The sequence below is a fragment of the Mobula hypostoma genome, chromosome 22 (genome assembly GCF_963921235.1).
Source record: "Mobula hypostoma chromosome 22, sMobHyp1.1, whole genome shotgun sequence".
Lineage (NCBI taxonomy): Eukaryota > Metazoa > Chordata > Chondrichthyes > Myliobatiformes > Myliobatidae > Mobula > Mobula hypostoma.
Window position 1 is genome coordinate 53,863,668 of NC_086118.1, and position 24,200 is coordinate 53,887,867.

A 24,200-nucleotide genomic window follows, 5' to 3' on the forward strand; every position below is an offset into this window, starting at 1 on the left:
TAAAGATATCAGTAGATCTACTGTCTCCAGTGATAGAGAAAGAGAGATAGGGAAAGGGGAAGGAGGTGTTGGAAATGGACTACGTAAATTTAAGGGCAGCTTGGAAATTGGAGGCAAAGTTGATGAGCTCAGCACAGGTGCAGTAAGCCACCTCAATACAGTCGTCGATGTTGCGTAGGAAAAGTTGAGTGATACTGGTTTTGGTTTGGAACATAGACTGCTCTACATAGCCAACAAAAAGGCAGGCGTAGCTGGGACTTGTGCAAGTGTCTATGGCTAGAATTTTGGTTTGGAGTGGGAGGAGCCAAAGGAAAACTTATTGAGAGTGAGGACCAGTTCCGCCAGATGGAGGAGAGTAGGGGTGGTGGAGGGATCAGGTTGGGCTCTTTCACCTATCAACTTCCCAGCTCTTAACTTCACCCCTCCCCTCTTCCGGTTTCACCTATCACCTACCACCTTGCACTTCTTCCTGCCCTCCCCCAGTCTTCTTGCTCTAACCTCATTTTTTCCCCCGATTCGGATGAAGGGTCTTGGGCTGAAATATCGACTGTTTACTCTCTTCCAAAGATACTACCTGGCCTTCTGAGTTCCTACACATTTTGTGTGTGTTGCAGTGGAATAATGTTGATCTTGGAGGTGGAGAGAGAACACTTGACCACCACTTAAGGATCAGTTTTATTCTTCATATACACTCAGTGGCCACTTTATTAGGCATACCTGTGCATTTGCTCATGAATGCAAATATCTAATCAGTCAATCATGTGTCAGCAATTCAATGTGTAAAAGCATGCTGGTATGTTCAAGAGGTTCAGACCAAATATCAAAATAGGGAATAAACGTGATTTATGTGACTTGGACCGTGGAATAATTGGGGCCAGACAGGGTGGTTTGAGCATCTCAGAAACTGCTGATCTCCTGGAATTTTCATTCACAACAGTCTCTAGAGGATACAGAGGATGGTGCGAGGAAAAAAAAACATTCAGTAAGCGGTAGTTCTGTGAGCAAAGTTACCTTGTTAGTAAGAGAGGTCAGAGGAGAATGTCCAAACTGATGCAAGGTGACAGTAGGTCAAATAACCACGCGTTATAACAGTGGTGTGCAGAAGAGCATCTCTGAACATACAATACATCGAACCTTAAAGTGGATGGGCTACAGCAGCAGAAGACCATATCAGGTTCCACTTCAGTCCCCAATAAAGTGGCCACTGAGTGTACATTTGCATTATTAGGAACTTACTGTTGTGTAAAAATTACAACATTCAACAATTATACAGAATAAACAATTCTATAGAAATAAGTTAGAAGTACAGATAATGAATAGAATGTTAATACGGGTCCACAATCCCTTATCCGAAATCCTTGGGGCCAGTTGCATTTCGGAATTCAGAATTTTTCGGATTTCAGACCCCCCCCCCCCACCAATACCAAAAAACATGTATGCTCAAGTCCCTTATTTAAGCTGATTCAGTGTGGTGGACTTTAGGACCCAGTGGCGCACCAAACCTACGCACATCCTCCCATGTACTTTAAATCATTTCTAGATTACTTACAATACCTAATACAATGTAAATAGTTGTTATACTGTATTGTTTAGGGACTAATGACAAGAAAAAATTTTATTTCCAACAAAAACATTCAATAAAACATGAAAATATACAGCTTCAAACGAACCGAATCAAACACATGGTAAATGACTTACTGGAATAAATGTAGAACGTCACTGTCACTGTCACTATAAAACTTCAGTAACTTGTCTTTCTGTTTATTTAAATCATATACAGTGGTAGTTCTGACACTATTTTCTTCAGTAAGACGCCACACAGACACAGCACTATCAAGTTTCTGCAATAACTCCACTTTCTGCGTTATTGATAATGATAGATGCTTCTTTCTCTTTTTCTCATTGTTACCCATAAGGGTATCTGCAGCTCTTTTTGACATTTTCACAGTGAAATTAAACACAAAGTCAACAGTGAACACACAATATCAGCGAACAGCAAATGCACGTGTAACCAGTACGAGCACTGAGCCACAACTGACGTCTTGCAGCCTCTGCTAGTGTTGCTACGTCACACCTGAGCTGTTGGCGAAAGAAAACTTCAATTTTCGGTGCTTTTTGGATTTCAGAATTTTCGGATAAAGGAATGTGCACCTGCAAAAAAAAACTAGCATGTACTTTTACAATGTTAACAGCATTGTAAAAAGTGTAACAAAAGTGATGTCACAAAAGACCTCAATACCATCAGCATCATCTCTCATTTCTGGCAATTGTTTCATAATTACTCTTTCCACTGCCAACGTATTCCTTCATCTCAGAATCATATCCAGAAAGAGGTGTGCATTGAAGTTTGAATTGTCTTCAAGAACATTGAAAATCAACGTTCCTCATTTCTGAGCATTCTGCTTTCTGCCTCATATATTGTGTTGCTCCAATTCAGAAACCACAGTTATCCTCAGTTATCCTCAGTTTGGTCATCTCCAGGCTGTTTAAACCCAGAACTTGAGGCTTCCTTTCACCCTGATCAATATTCAAACCCTTTGCCTGCTTTTTCTTTTTTAACTGAATTGCTGGCATGTGAAATTGTATCTGTAGAGGATAATGGCAAGCTGCTCATCAAGTTGGCAGTGGAAACTGCTTATGAAGGCAAACCTATAGCAGTTAATGGAAATCGTTGAATAAGTAGTATTGAATTTGATCAATCTGGCTAGCATTGGAATTCAAAAATAAAGTGACTGACTAAACTTTATTTTTTCCTCTAAATGTCAATGTAAATTTCATCTTAAATTTGCCAATGTTACTCAATACAATCACCTCCTTTGAGCAAACTATTAATAAGTATTTACAATTTCTATGACAGGGGTTCCCAACCTGGGGTCCACATACCCCTCGATTAATGGTATTGGTCCATTGTATAAAAAAAGGATATGAGCTGTTGCGTATCTTAGTTTGTCCACATTCCCTCATGATAGGATTGGAGGCTCGAGTTATAGAGTGGTTGGCCAGGCTACTCCTTGGAACATTGCAGAATGAAGTTGAGAAGCGGGACCTCAAAGGTAGTAATCTTGGGATTACTGCCTGTGCCATGTGACAGTGAGTATAGGAATAGAGTGAGGTGGAGGATAAATGCGTGGCTGAGGGATGGGAGCAGGGTTTCAGATTTCTGGATCATTCAGACCTCTTTTGGGGCAGGCATGACCTGTGCCAAAAGGACGGGCTGCACCTGAATCCGAGGGGGACCAATATCCTGGCGGGGAGGTTTACAGAAGCTCTTAGGGAGAATTTAAACTAAAATTGCTGGGGGGGGGTGCGTGGGAACTGAACAGAAGGGACGGAGGAAGGGGCTGTTGGCTCACAAATAGAGAAAGCTTGGAGACAGTGTGAGAGGGAGGATAGGCAGGTGAAAAAGAATGGATGTGCTCAGACTGATGGTTTGAGATGTGTCTTTTCTAATGCAAGAAGAATCATGACCAAAGCGGATGAGCTCAGAGCATGGATCAGTACTTGGAGCGAGGATGTTGTGGCCATTATAGCAGGGGTCCCCAACCTTTTTTGCACCGCGGACCGGTTTAATATTGACAATATTCTTACAGACCGGCCGACTGGGTTGCGGCGGCGGGGGGGGGGCGGTGTTCAAGTAGGGTTAAACTCACCTCAACATGTCTTTTACAGTTAGGTTTGCCAACTTCCTCACTCCCAAATAAGGGACAAAAGTAGCAGTCAAATACAGGACACTTGCGTTTATCCTGAGACGGACTACCATGACCATGAAGCCTTGCGCGGGCACCTGTGTGCGCATGCACGTATGCGCCGATTTTTTTTCCCCACAGATCAGTTTTGGCTTAATCTTCCTGACTACACTGTACATACATTATCTCTACTTTATATAGGCTGTGTATTTATTATATCATTCCTGCTTTTACTATATGTTAGTGTTATTTGGTATGATTTGGTAGGTTGTTTTTTGGGTCTGGGAACGCTCAAAAATTTTTCCCATATAAATTAATGGTAATTGCTTCTTCGCTTTACGCCATTTCGGCACGAACGGTTTCATAAAAAAGCTCTACCTTAGTGGGGGAAATACAGGACAAGGGTGGTCCCGTATAGGACAAACCAATTTAGCCCAATATACGGGATGTCCCGGCAAATATGGGACGGTTGGCAACCCTATGTTCAAGTTCAACAGTGCGTGACAGGGAATGAGGAAAGGTGCAGCTGACTCATTTGGCTTCCTTGCGGCTCAGTAGCACATGTTCTGCGGCCTGGTGGTTGGCGACTGCTGCATTATAGAGACTTAGATGGTTCAGGGGCAGGAATGGCTACTTAGAGTGCCAAACTATAGATGTTTCAGAAAGGACAGGGAGGGAGGCAAAAGAGGTGGGGGCGTGGCACTGCTGATCAGAGATAGTGTCATGGCTGCAGAAAGGGAGGAAGTCATGGAGGGGTTGTCTATGGAGTCTCTGTGGGTGGAAGTTAGAAACAGAAAAGGGGTCAATAACTCTACTGGGTATTTTTTATAGACCACCCAATAGAAACAAGGAGCAGATAGGAGGACAGATTCTGGAAAGATGCAATAATAACAGGGTTGTCGTGGTGGGAGATTTTAATTTCCCCAATATTGATTGGCATCTCCTTAGAGCAAGATGTTTAGATGGGATGGAGTTTGTAAGGTGTGTTCAGGAAGGTTTCCTGACACAATATGTAGATAAACATACAAGAGGAGAGGCTGTACTTGATCTGGTATTGGGAAATGAACCTGGTCAGGTGTCAGGTCTCTCAGTGGGAGAGCATTTTGGAGATAGTGATCACAGTTCTATCTCCTTTACCATAACATTGGAGAGGGATAGGAACAGACAAGTTACGAAAGCGTTTAATTGGAGTAAGGGGAAATATGAAGTTATTAGGCAGGAACTTGGAAGCGTAAATTGGGAACAGATGTTCTCAGGGAAATGTACGGCAGAAATATGGCAAATGTTCAGGGGATATTTGCGTGGCACGTTCCAATGAGACAGGGAAAGGATGGTAGGGTACAGGAACCGTGGTGTACAAAGGCTGTTGAAAATCTAGTCAAGAAGAAAAGAAAAGCTTATGAAAGGTTCAAAAAACCAGGTAATGATAGAGATCTAGAAGGTTATAAGATGAGCAGGAAGAAGCTTAAGAATGAAATTAGGAGAGCCAGAAGGGGCGATGAGAAGGCCTTGGTGAGCAGGATTAAGGAAAACCGCAAGGGATTCTACAAGTATGTGAAGAGCAAGAGGATAAGACGTGAGAGAATAGGATCAATCAAGTGTGACAGTCGAGAAGTGTGTATAGAACAGGAGGAGGTAGCAGAGGTACTTAATGAATACTTTGCTTCAGTATTCACTACGGAAAAGGATCTTGGTAATTGTAGAGATGACTTGCAGCGGATTGAAAAGCTTGAGCATATAGACATTAAGAAAGAGGATGTGTTGGAGCTTATGGAAAGCACCAAGTTGGATAAGTTGCCAGGACCGGATGAGATGTACTCCAGGCTACTGTGGGAGGCGAGGGAGGAGATTGCTGAGGCAATGATCTTTGCATCATCAATGGGGATAGGAGAGGTTTAAGAGGATTGGAGGGTTGCAGATGTTGTTCCTTTATTCAAGAAAGGGAATAGAGATAGCCCAGGAAATTATAGACCAGTGAACCTTACTTCAGTGGTTGGTTAGTTGATGGAAAAGTTCCTGAGAGGCAGAATTTATGAGCATTTGGAGAGGCACAATATGATTAGGAATAGTCAGCATGGCTTTGTCAAAACACATTAGGATGTGACTAAACACATTGAAGGTAGAGCAGTAGATGTAGTGTGTATGGATTTCAGCAAGGCATTTGATAAGGTATCCCATGCAAGACTTAATTGAGAAAGTAAGGAGGTATGGGATCCAAGGGGACCTTGCTCTGTGGATCCAGAATTGGTTTGCTCACAGAAGGAAAAGAGTGGTTGTAGATGGGTCACATTCTCTGTGGAGGTTGGTGACCAGGTGTGCGCCTCAGGGATCTGTTCTGAGACCCTTTCCCTTCGTGAATTTTATAAATGACCTGGATGAGGAAGTGGACGAATGGGTTAGTAAATTTGCTGATGACACAAAGGTTGGAATGTTGTGGATAGTGTGGAAGGCTGTCAGAGGTTACAGTGGGACATCGATAGGATGCAAAACTGGGCTGAGAAGTGGCAGATGAAGTTCAACACAGGTAGTGTGAGGTGGCTCATTTTGGTAGGTCAAATGGGATGGCAGAATATAGTATTAATGGTAAGACTCGTAGCAGTGTGGAGGATCAGGGATCTTGGGGTTCGAGTCCATAGGACGCTCAAAGCTGCTGTGCAGGTTGACTCTGATTAAGAAGGCATATGGTGCGTTGGCCTTCATCACCGTAGGATTGAGTTAATGTTAAAGAGTTAAAGAGATGAGATTGAGTTAAAGAGTCAAGATTGAGTTAAAGAGCCAAGAGGTAATGTTACTAGCTAGATAGGACCCTGGTCAGGCCCCACTTGGAGTACTGTTTTCAGTTATGGTCACCTCTCTACAGGAAGGATGTGGAAGCTATAGAAAAGGTGCAGAGGAGATTTACAAGGATGTTGCCTGGTTTAGGGAACATGCCTTATGAGAATAGGTTGAGTGAACTCTGCCTTTTTTCCTTGGAACGGCAGAGGATGAGAGGTGACCTGATAGAGGTGTATAAGATGATGAGAGGTATTGATCGTGTGGATAGTCAGAGGCTTTTTCTCAGGGCTGAAATGGCTAACACAAGAGGGTACAGTTTTAAGGTGCTTCGAAGTAGGTACAGATGAGATGCCAGGGGTAAGTTTTTTACGCAGAGAGTGCGTAGAATGGGCTGCCAGCGATGGTGTATGGAGGCAGGTACGATAGGGTCTTTTAAGAGACTCCTGGATAGGTACATGGAGCTTAGAAAAATAGAGGGCTGTGGGTAACCTTAGGTAATTTCTAAGTAAGTACATGTTCGGCACAGCATTGTCGGCTGAAGGGCCTGTATTGTGCTGCAGGTTTTCTGTGTTTCTAATGAGGGTTGATCTTTTAGAAGTGTTTAAATGTGTGGGAAGTTGAGGTAAGGTGGATGTAACAGTCTTTTCCCCGGCAATGGAGAGTTCACAGCCAGGGGGCATAGATTTAGGGTGAGAGTGGAAAGATTTAAGAAGGTCTTGAGGGGCAACTTTTTCACCCGTATGCTTATCAGTAAATGGAATGAGATGCTGGAAGAAGTATTTGAGCCACGTTCAGTAGTATCATTCAAGAAGCACTTGGATAGGTACAGTACGTTGTGGGTTGGGGTTTGGAGGGATATGGGGTGTATACAGGAAGTTATTTGGGCTGGAGGGCCTTTTCTTGTGCTGTAATTAGGATTAGCTAGTGGGCATCATGGTCAGCATGAATTCATTGGGCCAAAGGGCTGTTATATGTGCTGTATTGCTCTGTGACTCCTTGCTATTTTTCGATCTGTGATGAAAGTTTTCTCATGTTTCAGCTTTGACAATATGTGCATTAATCTTCAATATCTTTTCAGCAGAAATGGAGCAGAACTGTTATGCCTTTTATCTCCTAATCGGCTTCACAAAAAATGTTGTTTTTTGGCAGATGGTGCTGGAGCAGTTGAATGAATTATTTGAGATCTGTATGCCACTTACATTATTTGTGCCTGGTTTCTACAGGCTCCAGTATAAAGATTTAAGTGCCTTCTCAGTTGATCTTCCTCCATTTCAGACGGCTGCTTGCCAGAGGTCTGTAAAGATGTTCTAATTTTTTCAAGGAGGTTGAAAGACTGGCAGCTTATTTTACATACTGACCGTTCTCTCAGTAAAAATATTGCCCCTCAGATTCTTGTTACATCCCTCATTAGCCCCAACTCACAAGCTTTACCCTATCATCTTAAACCTATGGCTTCTAGCTCTTGATTCCTAACCCTGGGAAAAAGACTGTACATGTTCACCCTGTTTATGTCCCTCACAATTTTATACACCACATTAAGATCACCTCTGACTCTCCGACACCTCATTGAGAATTCTCAACCTGTTTAACCTTTCCTGCAACTGAGAGCCTTGAGTCCTGGCAACATTGTTGTAAATCTCCTCTGCACTCTTCCAGCTTAATGGCTTCTTTCCTACAGCAGGGTGACCAAAACTGAACAGAGTATTCTTTTTATAGCTGCATCAATGTCTAATACAACTGCAGCATAACATACCAACTTCTAAACTCAGTGCCCTGACTGATGTAGGTCAGCAATCCAAAAGCCACCTTCACCATCCTGTCAAGCTGTGATGCCACTTTCAAGAGACAGTACACTTGTACTTTAGGTCTGTCTATTCAAAAACAGTGTTTGAACAGTGAACTGTCAAGGGTTTTGCATGGTTTCTCCATTATTTCAGTTTCTCCCTTGCCATCTCAAAACCTGGTGATCTATTTATAAGGCCACCTCCCATTAAACCAACAGACGAGTCTCAATTATTGATGCACTGTGTACAATAGACTGGTTTTGGATGCACATTTTAGGCTGTGAATATTACGTCGCAGTGATAACGTAGGAGTTAATTGGTTGTCTTGTGCACAAGATGGGGCACCAGAAACATGGCAACACTTGTGGGTTGCCCCTTGCACGTCCTTGGACTGATTAGGGGGCTAAGCAGGTGCTACACCTTGCCCAAGGGGCAAGGCCAGCAGAGAGAAGAAGTGTCTCACACCTCCTTTGGTAACAAATCTTCACCCTGCCACCTGGTGTGTGCACATACTGATATGTAATCCTTTCTCATGCTGGTCCATGAACTCAAATACTAGTTTTGTTACCATTTAATATTTGAAACAAAATTAGCTAAACATCTTCAGTTGCTGGTGAATGCAGCAGGCCAAGCAGCATCTATAGGAAGAGGCGCAGTCGATGTTTCAGGCCGAGACCCTTCGTCAGGACTAACCGAAGGAACTCAGTTAGTCCTTCACTTAGTCCTGACGAAGGGTCTCGGCCTGAAACATCGACTGTGCCTCTTCCTATAGATGCTGCTTGGCCTGCTGCATTCACCAGCAACTTTGATGTATGTTGCTTGAATTTCCAGCATCTGCAGAATTCCTGTTGTAAACATCTTCAGTGTTTTTTTTTAATAACACTGAGTTTAGAAAAGAATAATTAAATCATTGGGCACAGGAAGAGGTATTTCGCCCCGTCAAATCCATGCTGGCTGTTTGCGGAGTAATATATCAAGACTCCCAGGAAGTTAATATGCAGTTTGAGTCTGTGGTAGTCATTTGCAATGTTGGCATTCATTTCAAGGGAAATAGAATATAAAACAAGGAGATAATGCTGTGGCTTTATACGACACTAGTCAGGCCACACTTGGAGTATTGTCAACAGTTTTGAGCCCCATATCTCAGAGAGGAGAGAGTCCAAGGAGGTTTACGAGGATGATTCCCACTGGAATTTAGAAGAATATCGGGGGATCTCTTTGGAACCTACTGAATGTTGAAAGAACAAGATAAAGTGGATGTGGAGGATGTTTTCTGTGGTGGGGGTGTCCAGAACTCGAGGACACAGCCTCAAAATTGAGGGGTGACCCTTTAAAAAAGAGTTAAGGAGAAATTTTTTTTAGCTAGAGAATAGTGGATCTGTGGAGTCACCTGCCACAGACAGCTGTGGAGGCCAAGACCGTTGGTATACTTAAAGTGAAAATTGATAGTTTGATGATTGGTCAGGGCTTCAAAGTTTATGGCAAGAAAGCAGGTGTATGGTGTTGAGTGGGATCCGGGATCAGCCATGATGGAATGGCAGAGCAGACTTGATGGGCTGAATGGCCTAATTATGCTCCTATGTTCTATGGTGTTATGGTCGTGTATTCAGTCTCATTCCACTTCTCTTTCCCTGAGCCCTGCAGATTATATTCCCTGAAATTACAATCAAATCTGTGATTTGGTGACTTTGCTTTCCACTTGTAGTGATACAAAGCTTCAGCTTGAAACATTGACAATTCTTTTCCTCCCTTTGAGGCTGCTTGACCTGCTGAGCTCCTCCAGTGGATTGTTTCTTGCTCCCTTTTCATTTCACAGTCCGAGGTTTGCCAGAACTTTTGCAGTAGGATTTTCTTCAAGGTCCCTCTATACCTTTTGTGCATCAGCAGTGACAGCAACATCTCTCCAATTACCCTCTCTAAACCCAGCACAATGTTGTATGTGATTTTGAAATTTCGTTGTTAGACTTTGTCTTGTAAGTTTGGCTGGAAAGTAGCTTCAGCTAGTAACCAAAATTCTGCAGATCATTGCATTCTCATGCACCTTGTTACCATGCCAGAGAGGTGTTTGGAGTTGCTGCTGTCCTTACCCAAGATCTGTTTCGTCTTACTGCCTCATACCATCTTGCAGACAATGTGAGATGTTTTGACTGCAGTTGACCCAGGCTGGAATTGGATGGTGCTGAATGAATATAAGGTGTTTAAGACAATCCTTTGAAAGCAGGGAGTTGAACTGGAAATTTTACACAAATCAAAAATGTGTGTTGCACGTTTAAAATGCAGAACATAATTTTAGCCTGTCAGTCTTTGACATCCTCCGAAGGCACCAGTTTGAAATGCAGCTGGAAGTGAGACAGAAATGGGCATCTACAGTACAGATGGTTTTGCTGTAGGCTAGAATAAATGTAGCCAAAATACAACATGTCAGTTTGGATATCCGTATGTTACTTCTTCTGTTGGCCACTGAGAAATGTATCTGTTTTCAAGAAAGATAGAAGAATTCTCGAAGAATTCAAAGATAGAAGAAAGATAGCTACAAAGATGAAAGATAGAAGGCACAGCCTCAGAATAGAGGGACATTTATTTTGAACAGAGATCAGGAAGAATTTCTTTAGCTGGAGAGTCATGAATCCGCGGAATTTGTTGCCACTGGTGGCTGTGGAGGCCATGTCATTGGGTATATTTAGGGCAAAGATTGATAGATTATTGATTAGTCAGGGCATGAAGGGATATGGGGGGGTGGTGGTGGAAGGCAGGATTTTGGGGCTTAGAGGGAAATGGATCAGCCGTTATAAAACGGCAGAGCAGACTTGAAGGCCAAATGGCCTTATCTCTAGAATATTATTTCATCCCATTCCACAACTGAATGCACTGTTCATTAGTGAGTTTACCTAATCACTCTCTTGTTCTTGGCTCATAGCATTCTAAACCAGATTTAACACTGTGATCTTCGCTTTTATAAAAAGAATACGTTTAAATCAAAAAGGTTTGTTCTTTGTGCTTTACGGTAATTCTCTGAAAACTCTCAGTGCATCTGGAAGGTTTATTGGTGAGAGAAAGAGTTGATGTTTTATGGTCTTTGACCTTGCATCATAATTTACTTGGATAAAAGATCAGAGACCTGAAACATTATCTCCATTTTCTCCACAGATGCTGTCAGATTTTCGACAACTGCACTTCATTGGTTTTTGTTTGCATTTCTGAATGAGTTGTACTTTTTGGCAAGCTTTGGGCACTGCGGTAGTGCAGTGATACTGTGATGCTATTACAGCTCGGGGAGGGGGGGGGGGTTCCAGAGTTCGGAGTTCAATTCCGGCACTGTTCTGCAAGGAGTCGCTGTACATCCTCCCTGTGGAATTCATGGGATTTCCTTGGGTGCTCCAGTTTCCTGTCACAGTCCAAAGTTGTACCAGTTAGGTTAGTTGGTCATTGTAATATTGTCCTGTGACTAGTTTAGGGTTAATTGGGGTTCGGGGCTGTTGGGACAGTGTGTCTTGAAGGGCCGGAAAAGCCTACTCTGCGCTGTAGCACTAAGTAAATAAACAAACAAACAAGCAATAAGGTTTCAGTGGTTGTTGCTCGCCATTCAGTGAGACGTGGCACACAGAGTATCAGGCAGATTTACAGTTCTCAGCAAAGCAGATCATGGAGCAATCACAGGTGGTTGTATGGTAATGATGGGCCTGTTCATGTCTCTAGGGTGGCTAAGTCCCAGTGTTCTGTCTGCAGCTGCCTTTCTTGCTGCTTTTACTTTTTAACCATGTAAGTTGGTATAACTATTTGCCAGAAACTACTTGATGTTAGTTCACTGAAATGTATGATGCAATGGAAAAATAATTGCATAAAATCAAATGTAATGAAGATGAATCCATATTCACACAAACAAACTGCAGGTCAGGCAGCATCTGTAGAGGTGAACAAACAGTCGAAGTTTCAGGCTGAGATCTTGCACCAGGAAGCTGTCGACTGTTTATTCCTTTCCATAGACACTGTCTACCAGCTGAGTTCCTCCAGCATTTTGTATTTTTGACTTTGGGTTTCCAGCTTTTGTGTTCATATTCACACACAGTCCAAACAAAGATTTTCAGATATGTGTCTCATTATGATCTTGCACTCTATTGTTTACCTACACTGTACTTTGTCTGTGGCTGTTATACTTCATTCTACATTCTTTTATTGTTTTACGTCAATGACTCTGTAATGATTTGCTCTGAATGAACATAATGCAAGTCATGTTTTTCACTGTATCTTGATACTTGTGATAATAATAAACCAATTCCAGTTAAAATTATGTTCCAAATGATCTCTTCTACTCTGCTGGGCATGTTCTGCCCATATATTTCTACACATTTTGTCCCACCACATGGAAGGGCAATAGCTGAGGTGCAGAGAAACACCGGTGCCACCAGCATAAGTCGTGCTTCTCCTGGGTGCATGTTGTAAAATGAGACATAATTCCACAATGTAAACCAAACTATATTGCTTTCTGCCTTTACTGACCATGAGTTTGTATGGCATTGATTATTCAAGTTCAGTGAAACCAGAGCAAAATGTGTTTTGGAGAGGAAGGTGAATTGCCAAAGGTCAGATTAGCGAGGAAATATTTCTGAGTTTTGTAGTTCGGGAGAAATTAGTGAGAAGAGACCACTATGAATACGGAAAGGAAACAAAATTTCAAGCTCAGATTGTTGGTTCAAATCTTGCTGTCTTTGAGGTTTCTGCCAGAAGTAGTTGAAGGATTATGGCTCATCCACATGAGAAATGTATCAAAGGATTATTACTGTACTCTTGGGAAGTTTGTACATTTGCTCATATTTAATCTCCAATTACTTTACAAAGCGTGGAATAAATATTTAGATAATTGCCTGTAAGTGTTGCAATGCTTGCTAACTTTCAGTCAAATCTTGATGACTGAATTTTTTTCTAACGTTTAGTGTGTTTCTTTCCTCCATAGAATCCTAATTTGCACCCATTCCAACAGTGCTGCTGATTTATATATAAAAGATTATCTGCATCCTTATGTCGAAGCTGGAAATCCACAGGCCAGACCTCTCAGGTATGACTTTCAAAGATTTGGCATGGTTATTATTTTACAATAATTTGCTGTTGCTTATTAGTCCAGTAAACATAATGATTGATTGGTTTGGAATGATTGATTAGCAATGATTGCAATGTTGATGTACTTAGCTCATATTATCTATTGCTATTGGCCCAGATACTTGTAGACACATTCAGCTGGGCTGAACCAGAATTTGTTCCCTGGATTAGAGTGCCCTCTGAAAGTTACACTGCAGAAATTCAGAGCCGCATATACTAAATGCTGGAGGAACTCTGCAAGTTAGGCAGCATCCATGGAGGGGGAATAACCAGTTGACTTTTAGGCCTGAGACCCTTCATTAGGATGATTTCATCAGATGATTCCAGCATCCATAGTATCTCATGTTCTGATTAAATGCAGAAATCCAACCTGTTTTGGGTTGATGGGATGAATTTCTATACAGTAGATTTCTGAGCCTGTCCCCTGGAATCAAATCACCTTGTCTGGTGTCTTGGGCCTGGATGTGTTTGCACCCATGCCACCCCACGCCACTGGCACTCCTTTGCCACCTGTCCCACACCCCTCCCACAGTGCTCTAGCCTAGCCATTTACAACATCCTTTGTTCCCGCCAGATTTACAAACCCTAGGCAACCAGATTCTTCACTTGTAAGTTGTCACTGCTCTCAAAATCTGAAAATGCTGACAGTAGTCGGGTAAGGCCTCAGGAAAGAATAACAGTTGATGTTTTGTTATGCAACTGGGAAAAGGTAGAAAGAGAATAAATTTTAAGATGCCAAGAAAACAAGGAAAAGGATGCCTGTACAGTGGAAGACAAGTGATTAAGAAAAAGCTGTGAAAGGCAGAGGGCGCTGGCACAACAAGAATAAAACCGTCTAGAGGTGCTGGAAATGGAACAGAAGAAATGTTTTCTGAAATGTTGAACCCATTTGTAGTTTGGTTGGCTACAGTGCCTAATTAAAAGATGTGTGTCAGTTCATTAAGCCCAGCTTAAATTTAAGCAAACACTGTGGGTGGTGAGGGCAATGAGGTCAAAATGGGAAGCCTGAAGACTAGGTGCATGTTTACGGACTGGATTGAACTGAACTAAGGTTTCCACACAATATCACTGTAATTGGCCTCAACAGCATAGAGGTGACTGCTTAGTGCAGAGTAACAGTGGTGTGAATGTTGCAGGATATTAATGCTGAGATGTTAGGCTCAGGTGCACACTGACGCAGCATGGTCAGTATGGGACACAGCTGGGAATGGCAGAGCACCCAGGTCTTGCCATCTCCCTTATTACATACTGGGAAGCTGCTGTCTCTTCTTTCTTTCCTTGACTTCATGGTTCTGCCCAGCCAGAACCTTCTCTGTGAATGCACACTCAATAGCCAGTACCACTGTTGAGCTTGTTACCATTAGAAAAGTTTCTGAGCTGGGGAGAGCTGTTTGGCCAAATAGAGATTGGAGGCAGGGAGTGGGGAAGAACACTAAATTGGATGAGAGAGACTGTCAATCCAGGTGCTCTGTCAAAAATGGAACAGCCACTACCAATCACCAGTAAAGCCCACACTAACCATGCTTGCAGCTCTGAAATCTGTGTCTCCTTGCTGACTACCATGTGTCTCTGCCAGGTGAATGCCAGCTTTCACAGGCAGCTATTGCATATTGCGTATTGCCTTGTAGTTAACTCCACATGGAATAATGTGCTGATGACTTTAGTAATTTCATAGTTGCCCAAGTGACCATAAGACATAGAAGCAAAATTTGGCTATTTTTCGACATTCTCTCCACATCCACTCTTTCCTACACCTTTCAGTATTTGATAGGTTTCAATAACATCCCTCCTCATTCTTCTAGTTAGGCTGATTTATTACCCCTGTCAACCCCATTCTCTTACCTTCTCACCGTAACCTTTGACACCCTCGCTAATCAAGAACCTATCCATCTATCCTTTAAATATACCCAGTGACTTGGCCTCCACAATCATCTGTGGCAGTGAATTCCATGGATTCATCATCCTCTTTCTAAAGAAGTTCCTCCTCATCTCTGTTATTCTGAGGCTCTGCCCTCTGGTCCTGGACTCCCCCACTAAAGGCAGTATCTCTCCACGTCCACTCTATCCCAGCCTTTCAATATTTGATAGGTTTCAATGAGATTCTCCCCTCATTCTTCTAAACTGTAGCGAATACAGGCCAAGGAACACTCCTCATCCAATAACCCTTTCATTCTGGGATCATTCTCATGAACCTTCAATTTCAGCACATTCTTTCTTAGATAAGGGGCCCAAAACTGCTCACAATACTCCAAGTGCTGTCTGACCAGTGTCTTATAAAGCCTTGGCTATAAATACCCCTTCTGGTGCTAGTTCCATTGGGGTTTCTCGTCCCTGGAAATACATTTGAAGTGCTAAGCAAATTTATTGTTATACAAAACACAAATAAATTTAGGTGAGGCCACTCTTAAGGTAAAGGAACAACATCTTATATTTTGTCTGGCTGGCCTCCAATCTAATGGCATGAATATTGATTTCTTCTTCTGGTTTAAAAAAAATTCCCTCCCCCTCCCCTCTTCTTCTATCTCCCACTCTGTCATCTTACCTCTTCTCACCTGCCTGTTACCACTTCCGTGCCCCCTACTCTTGCTCCTCCTCCTATGGTTCACTCTCCTCTGCTATCGATTCCTTTTTCTCCAGCTCTTCATCTTTTCTACCCACCAGGCTTCCACCCATCTCCTACTTGCTATCTTCCTTCTCCCCCCACCTTTTTATTCTGGCATCATCCTCCTTCATTTTAATTTCTGATGAGGGATCTTGGTCCTAAACATCAACTGTTTATTGATTTCCATAGATGTTACCTAATCTGCTGAGTCCTCCAACATTTAGTGTGTGTTGCAATAAATTTTGGCTTTATGAATAAGAGAATATTTGGGTGTGAATTTTCTTTCGTTAAAAAATGAAGTATTTCTTTGAAGAAATCTGCTAATACCAGAGGGAGTGTTTAAGGCAAGTGGGCAAGCGTTGGAAGCTGTGAGAGAATGGGATACTTTTACTGTTGTTGGGAGGTACAACAGGCTGTTGCAGAAGAGAAGATTAGCTTTGTTTGTCACATGTACATCAAACATGCAGTGTAACATGTTGTTTGTGTCAATGGTCAACAAATAAGGATGCTAATTCTCAATTGCTTCAAGTCATCGTTCGCTTTCATAAACTCTAAACTTGTTAGTCCCGTTGTACATGATTTTTCTCTCAAACATAATCTCCTCTTCCCAGGAATGAATTAAGATTCATATTTACTTATTGTGTGTATGTCAAAACATACAATGAAATGTGTCATTTGATTTAACAGCCAATGACCTGAGTACGTACTGGGGGCTTTCCAGTGCCAAGATAGTCTACCCATAAAGCTCGGCAGAACAACACAGAACATAACACACAACAAGCAGGAAAAAATAACAGCAAAACAAGTCCCATTTTCCCCCCATTCATCCACACACACATACATACACAGTCCTCCTAAGAAACCCTGATTGCTCTGAATTAAGAACTTAAGAAATAGGAGCAGGAGTCGGCCATCTGGCCTGTCAAGCCTGCTCCGCCTTTCAATAAAATCATGACTGATCTAGCCATGGATTCATCTCCACCTACCTGCCTTTTCCCCATAACCCTTAATTCCCCTACATTGCTAAAATGCATCCAACCTGGTCTTAAATATATTTACTGAGGTAGCCTCCATTGCTTCATTGGGCATAGAATTCCACAGATTCACCACTCTCTGGGAAAAGCAGTTCCTCCTCATCTCCATCCTAAATCTACTCCCCCAAATCTTGAGGCTATGTCCCCTAGTTCTAGTCTCACTAACCAGTGGAACCTACTTTCCTGCCTCTATCTTATCCTACCTCTTTCATAATTTTATATATTTCTATAAGATCTCCTCTCATTCTTTTGAATTCCAGTGAGTACAGTCCCAGGTGACTCAATCTCTCCTCATAGTCTAACCCCTCATCTCCGGAATCAACCTGGTGAACATCCTCTGCACCGCCTTCAAAGCTAGTATATCCTTCCTCAAGTAAAGAGTCCAGAACTGCACGCCATACTCCAGGTGCAACTTCACCAGTACCTGTACAGTTGCACCAAAACCTCCCTGCTCTTATATTCAATCCCTCGAGCAATGAAGGCCAACATTCCATTTACCTTCTTGATAGCCTGTTGTACCTGCAAACCAACGTATTGTGACTCATGCACAAGCACGTTCCAAGTCCCTCTGCATTGCAGCATGCTGTAATTTTTTTTTTACCATTTAAATAATAATCTGCTTTCATCTTTCCTTCCAAAGTGGATGACCTCGCATTCACCAACATTGTACTCCATCTGCCAGACCCTTGCCCACTCACTTAACCTATCTATATCTCTGAAGACTCTCTATCTTCTGCACAGTTTGCTTTTCCACTCAATTTAGTACCATCAGCAAACTTAGATACACTACACTCGGTCCCCTCTTCCAGATCATTAATGTATATCGTGAACAGCTGCAGGCCCAGCATTGACCCATGGGGCACATTGCTCACTACTGATTGCCAACCAGCGTAACACCCGTGTATCCCAACTCTCTGCTTTCTATTAGTTAACCAATCTTCTATTCATGCTAATACATCACCCCCAACTCTATGCATCCTTATCTTATGGGTAAGTCTTTTATGTGGCGCCTTATTGAATGCTTTCTGGAAATTAAAATAAATAACATCCTTCTGTTCCCCTCTATCCACTGCACTTGCTATATCCTCAAAGAACTCCAGTAAGTCTGTCAAACAGGACCTGCCTTTTTTGAATCCATGCTGTGTCTGCCTGATGGATCCATTTCTTTGCAGATGCCTCACTATTTCTTCTTTAAAGATAGCTTCAAACATTTTCCCAACTACAGATGTTAAACTAACTGGCTTATGGTTACCCGCCATTTGCCTACATCCTTTTTTGAACAGTGGTGTCTTCCAATCTGCACGGACCTACCCAGAGTCCAGAGAATTTTGGTAAGTCATCACCAAAGCCTCTACTATAAGTTCTGCTATTTCTTTCAGTACCCTGGGATGCATTCCATCAGGACCAGGGGACTTACCTATCTTCGGGCCCACAAGTTTGCTCAGCACTACCTCTTTAGTGATAGCTATTGTATCAAGGTCCTCGCATCCCATCGCATCCATAACATCTCTCTTTGGCATGTTAGATGTGCCCCCACTGTGGAGACTGATACAAAATAGTCATTCAAAGCCTCAGCCATTTCCTCATTACCCAATATCAATTCTCCCTTCTTGTCCTCTGAGGGATCTACATTCACTTTCGCCACCCCTTTCCACTTTATATAATTATTTAAAAAAAACTTTTATTATCCATTTTTATATTTTGTGCTAGTTTTTTTTCCATAATCTAGCATCCCCTTCTTTATTGCTCACTTAGTGGTACTTCGTTGCTTTATAAAGTTTTCCCAATCTTCCAGTTTTCCACTACTCTTGGCGACTTAGTGTGCATGAGCATTTCAAGAGAAGCATATCCTTCCTACAGAAAGCAAAACTTCATGTTGTCTATTATTTATGGTCTCACCAGGACCCTATATAATTGAAGGGATTTTTCCATTCTTATTAAAAAAATATATCATTGATCTGAAATGTTAACCCAATTTCTGCCTCCACAGGGTCTGCTTAACCTATTGACTATTTTGTCCTTTATTACTTTGATTTCACTTTACTAGTTTGCAGTATTATGATATTGAAAAATTCCTTAATCTTGTGTACCCTTCTTACAAGAAAGACTATTTTCCTACCCATTTTTTTTTGGTAGCTGCATGCTGTTTTTATGCTACTTATACAAAGTTGCACAAATTCATGTTTTTTAAATAATTCTCAGTATTTAAAAACTTAGTTTTTTTATTCTATCAGCCAAATCGATTAACCTTACATTTTCTTTACATTAGATTTCATTAATTCCTTCAACTTTAAAAGCTTGTAATTATTTCAGATTGCTATCTAAAACTTCCCAATAGTAGGAAATAATTTCATTCAATTTATGCAAGCTCTTAATTGCATTTGCTGTTGATAGTTGACATCAGCAATGATCATAGTGCTTGATTTTTCTCTTACTTTCCCTCGAAGTCTTAAAAGATCCAAGACAAGCTATGTGATAGAAGTTTGCTGAAGTATTGGCAAAGTTCACCAGGCTCAGGATTCAGTATCTTTAACCTGCCTTTGCACATTACCAAGAGATAATTTAACTTCATAAAAGAGTGATAATTTACTTAATTTTTGATAAAATATACCATTGAATTGTCATTGTGATAAACCACTACAGCACAGAAACAGGCCCCCAGGCCAATCTAGTCCCAATCATGCCGAGTCCCATCGACCTAGACCATAGCCCTCCGTAACCCTTCCATTCATATACTTATCCAAGCTGTTCATAAATGTTGCAGGTGATCCCGCACCTTCTGTTGGCTACTCATTTCACACTCGTACCATCTTCTGGGTGAACAAGTTCCCCCTCGTTCCCCTTAAACGTTTCACCTTTCACCCTTAACCCTTCTACTCTCACCCAACCTCAGTAGAAAATGCCTGCTTGCATTTATCCTGTCTATATCTCTGTCAAATCTCCTCCCATTCTCCTACGTTCCAGTATTTATGACAAAAATCTTAAAACTGCTGATGGATCAACTATCATCTTTAGAAAAAACCATTAAAACTAAAGATTTTGTAACATTTCATCTGATTTTTGTGGCAGTGGTTCTCAGTGTAATTTTATGTACACTTGACGGAGAATAAGAACAGATCCTGTGCATTAATGCTTTCAGTATTTGAAAGCACCTCTATTCTCTTTCTTTGGGCCATGTCAGTTTGTTTTCAGTTGTGTTTGGAAGTGTTCAGAGCCAACTTGGATTTATTTATTTGTACACAATGCTTCTCAGGTTGACTTTGGAAGATTAGTGTGAAACATATGGGGATTTATCCTGCCTGTAGAGGATACAGATGTTGGATGTGTTTTGCAGAGAATTACTCTGATTAACTGTGTCTTCATGGAGGAAAAAACTAAGATTATGTGATACATTATGATTCTTTGAGGATTAATTTTAGTTTGATTACAGTCACATGTATCTACTGTTTATATGAATTTCCAGTGGCAGTTGTGAAATGGAAAATAATCAGCCCACAGTTGTAAGATCACAGTGAAAGAGTTGGAAGCTGAGCTCTGAGTTTACTAAAACCCAGATGAAGTATTTCTTTCAGATGAAGCAGCAATTCACTTGCACTTCTTCAGCTCCTGAGTTATGCATTTGGTATTGATAAATTTGTCTCTTCTACTTTGGAGAATAACTTTGGTCTGTGGAAATGATGCTGAGCTTCCAGTTCCTGCCATTTTAATCTACTATGGCTCTCCCAATTCAATCTTTCTATCTGTGCCCTCTTGATTGTTCCACTGAGGCCCAACACAAGCTTGAGGAACACCTCATCTTTTGTCTGGACACACTGCAGTGTTAGATAACTAAGTTTTTATCTTCTGCATTCTACTATTGGCCATTTCTTTCAAAAGTAGTTTCAGCTGAGATTATGTTATCCCATTTGTATAGTTTGGCTCATTGTGTGTGTCTCACAGCCTGGGTATTAACAGCACAGTGCACAAAATGCATTATGTACTTGTAACTACTCTTGTTAACCCACTTGAACTCACCCCCATGGAATACCAAAACCCACCTTTGCTACTGAATGCTTACTTGTTTATCTCTTTTTTTTGCCAGTTCTGATGAAGAATCCCTAACCTGAAGTTCCTCAACGACTGAATGTTCTCTGCATTTTCTGTTTTTATTTCAGAAACACTGATGCATGTCATGAAATTTGTTGTTTTCTGGCAGCAGTACAGTGCAATACATAAAAAGATTGAAAATTATAATTAGAAATTTGTGACATTTTATTTTATTTAGTGATACAGCACCAAGTATGCCCTTGTAGTTCTTCAAGCCGTGCCGCCCCAGCATCCACAAATAATGCCAATTAACCCAAACCTAATCCCAGGCCAATTTACAATGATCAGTTAATCTACCCGATACATCCTAAGACTGTAGAAGGAAACCAATGGATCTGGAAAAAACCCTTGTAATGTTATCAAATTAAGTGAGCACTGCAATAAAGAGAGCAAATATAGTGAGGTTGTGTTCATGGATTCATTGTCTATTCAGAAATCTGATGGTGGAGGGGAAGCCACTGTTCCTGAAACGTTAAGTGTATATTTGCAGGCTTTTATGCATCCTCCTCGTTGGTAGCAACTGCAAGACGACATGTTCTGGGTTATAGTGGTCCCTAATGATGGGCACCACCATTTTGAGGCATCCTGTGCAGTGGCCCCTCCATTTCAGGCGATATTGACACCAGACAGATTTCCAGTGTTTTTATTTTCATTTTCATTTTGTGTAACGGTTGCTTGGATAGTTAGTTGAACAAAAAGTTAGCCTTACCATTATAAAATCAAAGACTGAAGTTGTGACCTTTAAAACTAAATGTTCAAAAACAAGTTTTAAGATGTAACAGCGAATGCAGGAGATATCTAGCTGATCAGGCTGCATCTGTGGAAAGAGAGGAAATGAATGCCCTTTCAACAGGAGTTCATTAGCATGGTACAATAACTCAGATTCTCTCTTTACAGATGTCGCTGACTTTCTGAGTATCAACAGTACTTTTTGTTTTAGAATTCCAACATGTAATTTTTCTTTGCTTTTTGATTAAAATAAAAAGTATTCGATTGGATGTTGTCTGAAATTGAATTTCTTCACTTGCAGAGTGTATTTCAGAAATCGATGGGTGAAGACCGTGCATCCTGTAGTGCAGCAGTATTGTTTGATTTCAAGCACACATTCCACCTTTCAGATGCCACAGAAAGAAGATATATTGAGACATCGGGTGGTAGTGGTTACTCTAAGTACATCACAGTATCTCTGCCAATTGGATCTTGAATTAGGTAAGCCACATTGGAAATTTGAATCAAGGTTTTTGTATTTTTGAAATTTCTGTTTTCATTGCTCATTTTTCAAAATGTAAGTTTTCTAATTCCCTTAAGCAGCAGATTTGTCAGAATGCTCAAGGACCTAAATGATGAAAATACATCTCAAACCAAGTTTGTCTTCCCTGGAAATTTGATAATCAAGGTTTATTTTTTAAAGCATTTGTGAACTGATGGTTTCTGTTTATTTACTGTATTTCACCCAATTTTCAAAAACCAATGTGTGAAATTTAACATGAAAATCAAAAAAAAAAGAAAAGCGAAAAGCTTGTCATGCATACTTTTCATACCGATCAAATCAACTGCAGAGTGCTTGGAGGTAATACAAGATAAAACTAAAACAGGATGCAGAATAAATTGCAACAACTACAGAGAAAGTATAGTGCGGGTAGACGATAAGGTGCGAGATTTACAAGATAGATTGTGAGGCCATCTTGTTGTACTTGGGAACTATTCAGTAGTCTTTTAACAGCGAGGTAGAAGCTGTCTTTGGGCCTGGTAGTACGTGTTTTCAGGCTTTTGTATTTTCTGTCTGATGTAAGAAGGGAGAGAATGTGTGGGTGGGTGGTCTTTGATTCTGCTGGCTGCTTTACTCAGACAGTGAGAAGTATAGACATAATCCATAGAGGGAAGGCTAAATCTCTCAGCTGTGGAGTTAGGAACCAGTTCTGTGTGTAGACTGTGACACTAATTTAGAGTAAAAGCAGAAAATGTTGGAAACACTCAGCAGGTCAGATGGTACCTGTGTAACGAGAAACAGTCAAGTTTCAGGTGAACAAACACGAGAAAATCTGCAGATGCTGGAAATCCAAAGCAACACACACAAAATGCTGGAGGATCTCAGCAGGCCAGGCAGAGTCGATGGAAAAGAGTTAACAATCGCCGTTTTGGGCCGAGTCCTGATGAAGGGTATCACCCCAAAACATCCACAGTTTATTTTTTTTCCATAGATGCTGCCTGGCCTGCTAAGTTTCAGGTCCAAGACCTTTCATCAGAACCGGGTAAAGTGTTTGATTTAAGTTGCGGAGAAGGTGGATGAGGGGTGGATATCTCAAAACCAATATCTATGATAGGATGTAGCCAGTGTTAGGGAATAAAATGTCGATGTTTCGGACTGAGACCCTTCATTTGGGACTGGAGAGGAATGGGGTAGAAGCCAGGATGAAGATGAGAGAAGGGAAGCTTGCATGTGATAGGTCAAGCCTGGGTGAGCACATGGTTGAAGAGTCAGAGAGGGAGCAGTGAGAGAGGGTCTCAATGAACTCATCACTTGGCCTGAAACATCAACTGTTTGTTTCCCTTCATGGATGCTGGCCGAATTGACAAGTTCCTCTGGCATTTTGTGTGTGTTGCTCAAAATATCCAGCAAATGAAGAATCTCCTATGTTTATGATTTGCTGCTCCACTGCAAAGTCTCTTTGAGGTATACCTACCCTGAAGTAGCTTAAATCTCTCTTCTTGGTTGTAGGTTTTTATGAATGTTGTTTTTGAAAATAAATAAATGATTTTGCTCCTGCTCTTGCTCCTATGTCCCAGAATGACATAAAGCATTGATCAAAGCAGTAGTAGACATTTAAATAGAAAAGCCCAATAGTGACTTTCACATATACACTTTAACGATCTCTATGAAGAAAATAAAGACAGCAAAATAGCTGTCAGGGAGACAGAGATGGTGTCCTTGATCTGTGCTCAGCCATTCAGTAACATTTCACTAAATCTGCCTCTGGTTTTGGTGATGCTTTGGCTTGCACTCAGCCAAACTATTTTTATAAGTATGAATCTGCTGCTAATTAGCAGCAAAGTCGTAATGTAAATAGGATATCGCTTGGAGACAGAGAACCCCATTACAAGCATCTTTTCTGTTAAGGAATTGTTGGACTGATCAGAC

At 41.3% G+C, this 24,200-nt stretch overlaps 1 protein-coding gene across 5 annotated transcripts in view; it reads left to right on the forward strand.

The window, feature by feature from the left end:
• The window catches only part of helz (helicase with zinc finger), a 347,073-nt gene that overhangs the window by 147,560 nt on the left and 175,313 nt on the right, over positions 1–24,200 (forward strand). For all 5 annotated transcript variants that reach the window (XM_063030618.1, XM_063030619.1, XM_063030620.1 and 2 more), the window contains 2 exons: positions 13,197–13,298; positions 22,092–22,270. In XM_063030618.1, the coding sequence (XP_062886688.1) occupies positions 13,197–13,298; positions 22,092–22,270 (281 nt within the window). The remainder of the gene's footprint in view (positions 1–13,196; positions 13,299–22,091; positions 22,271–24,200) is intronic.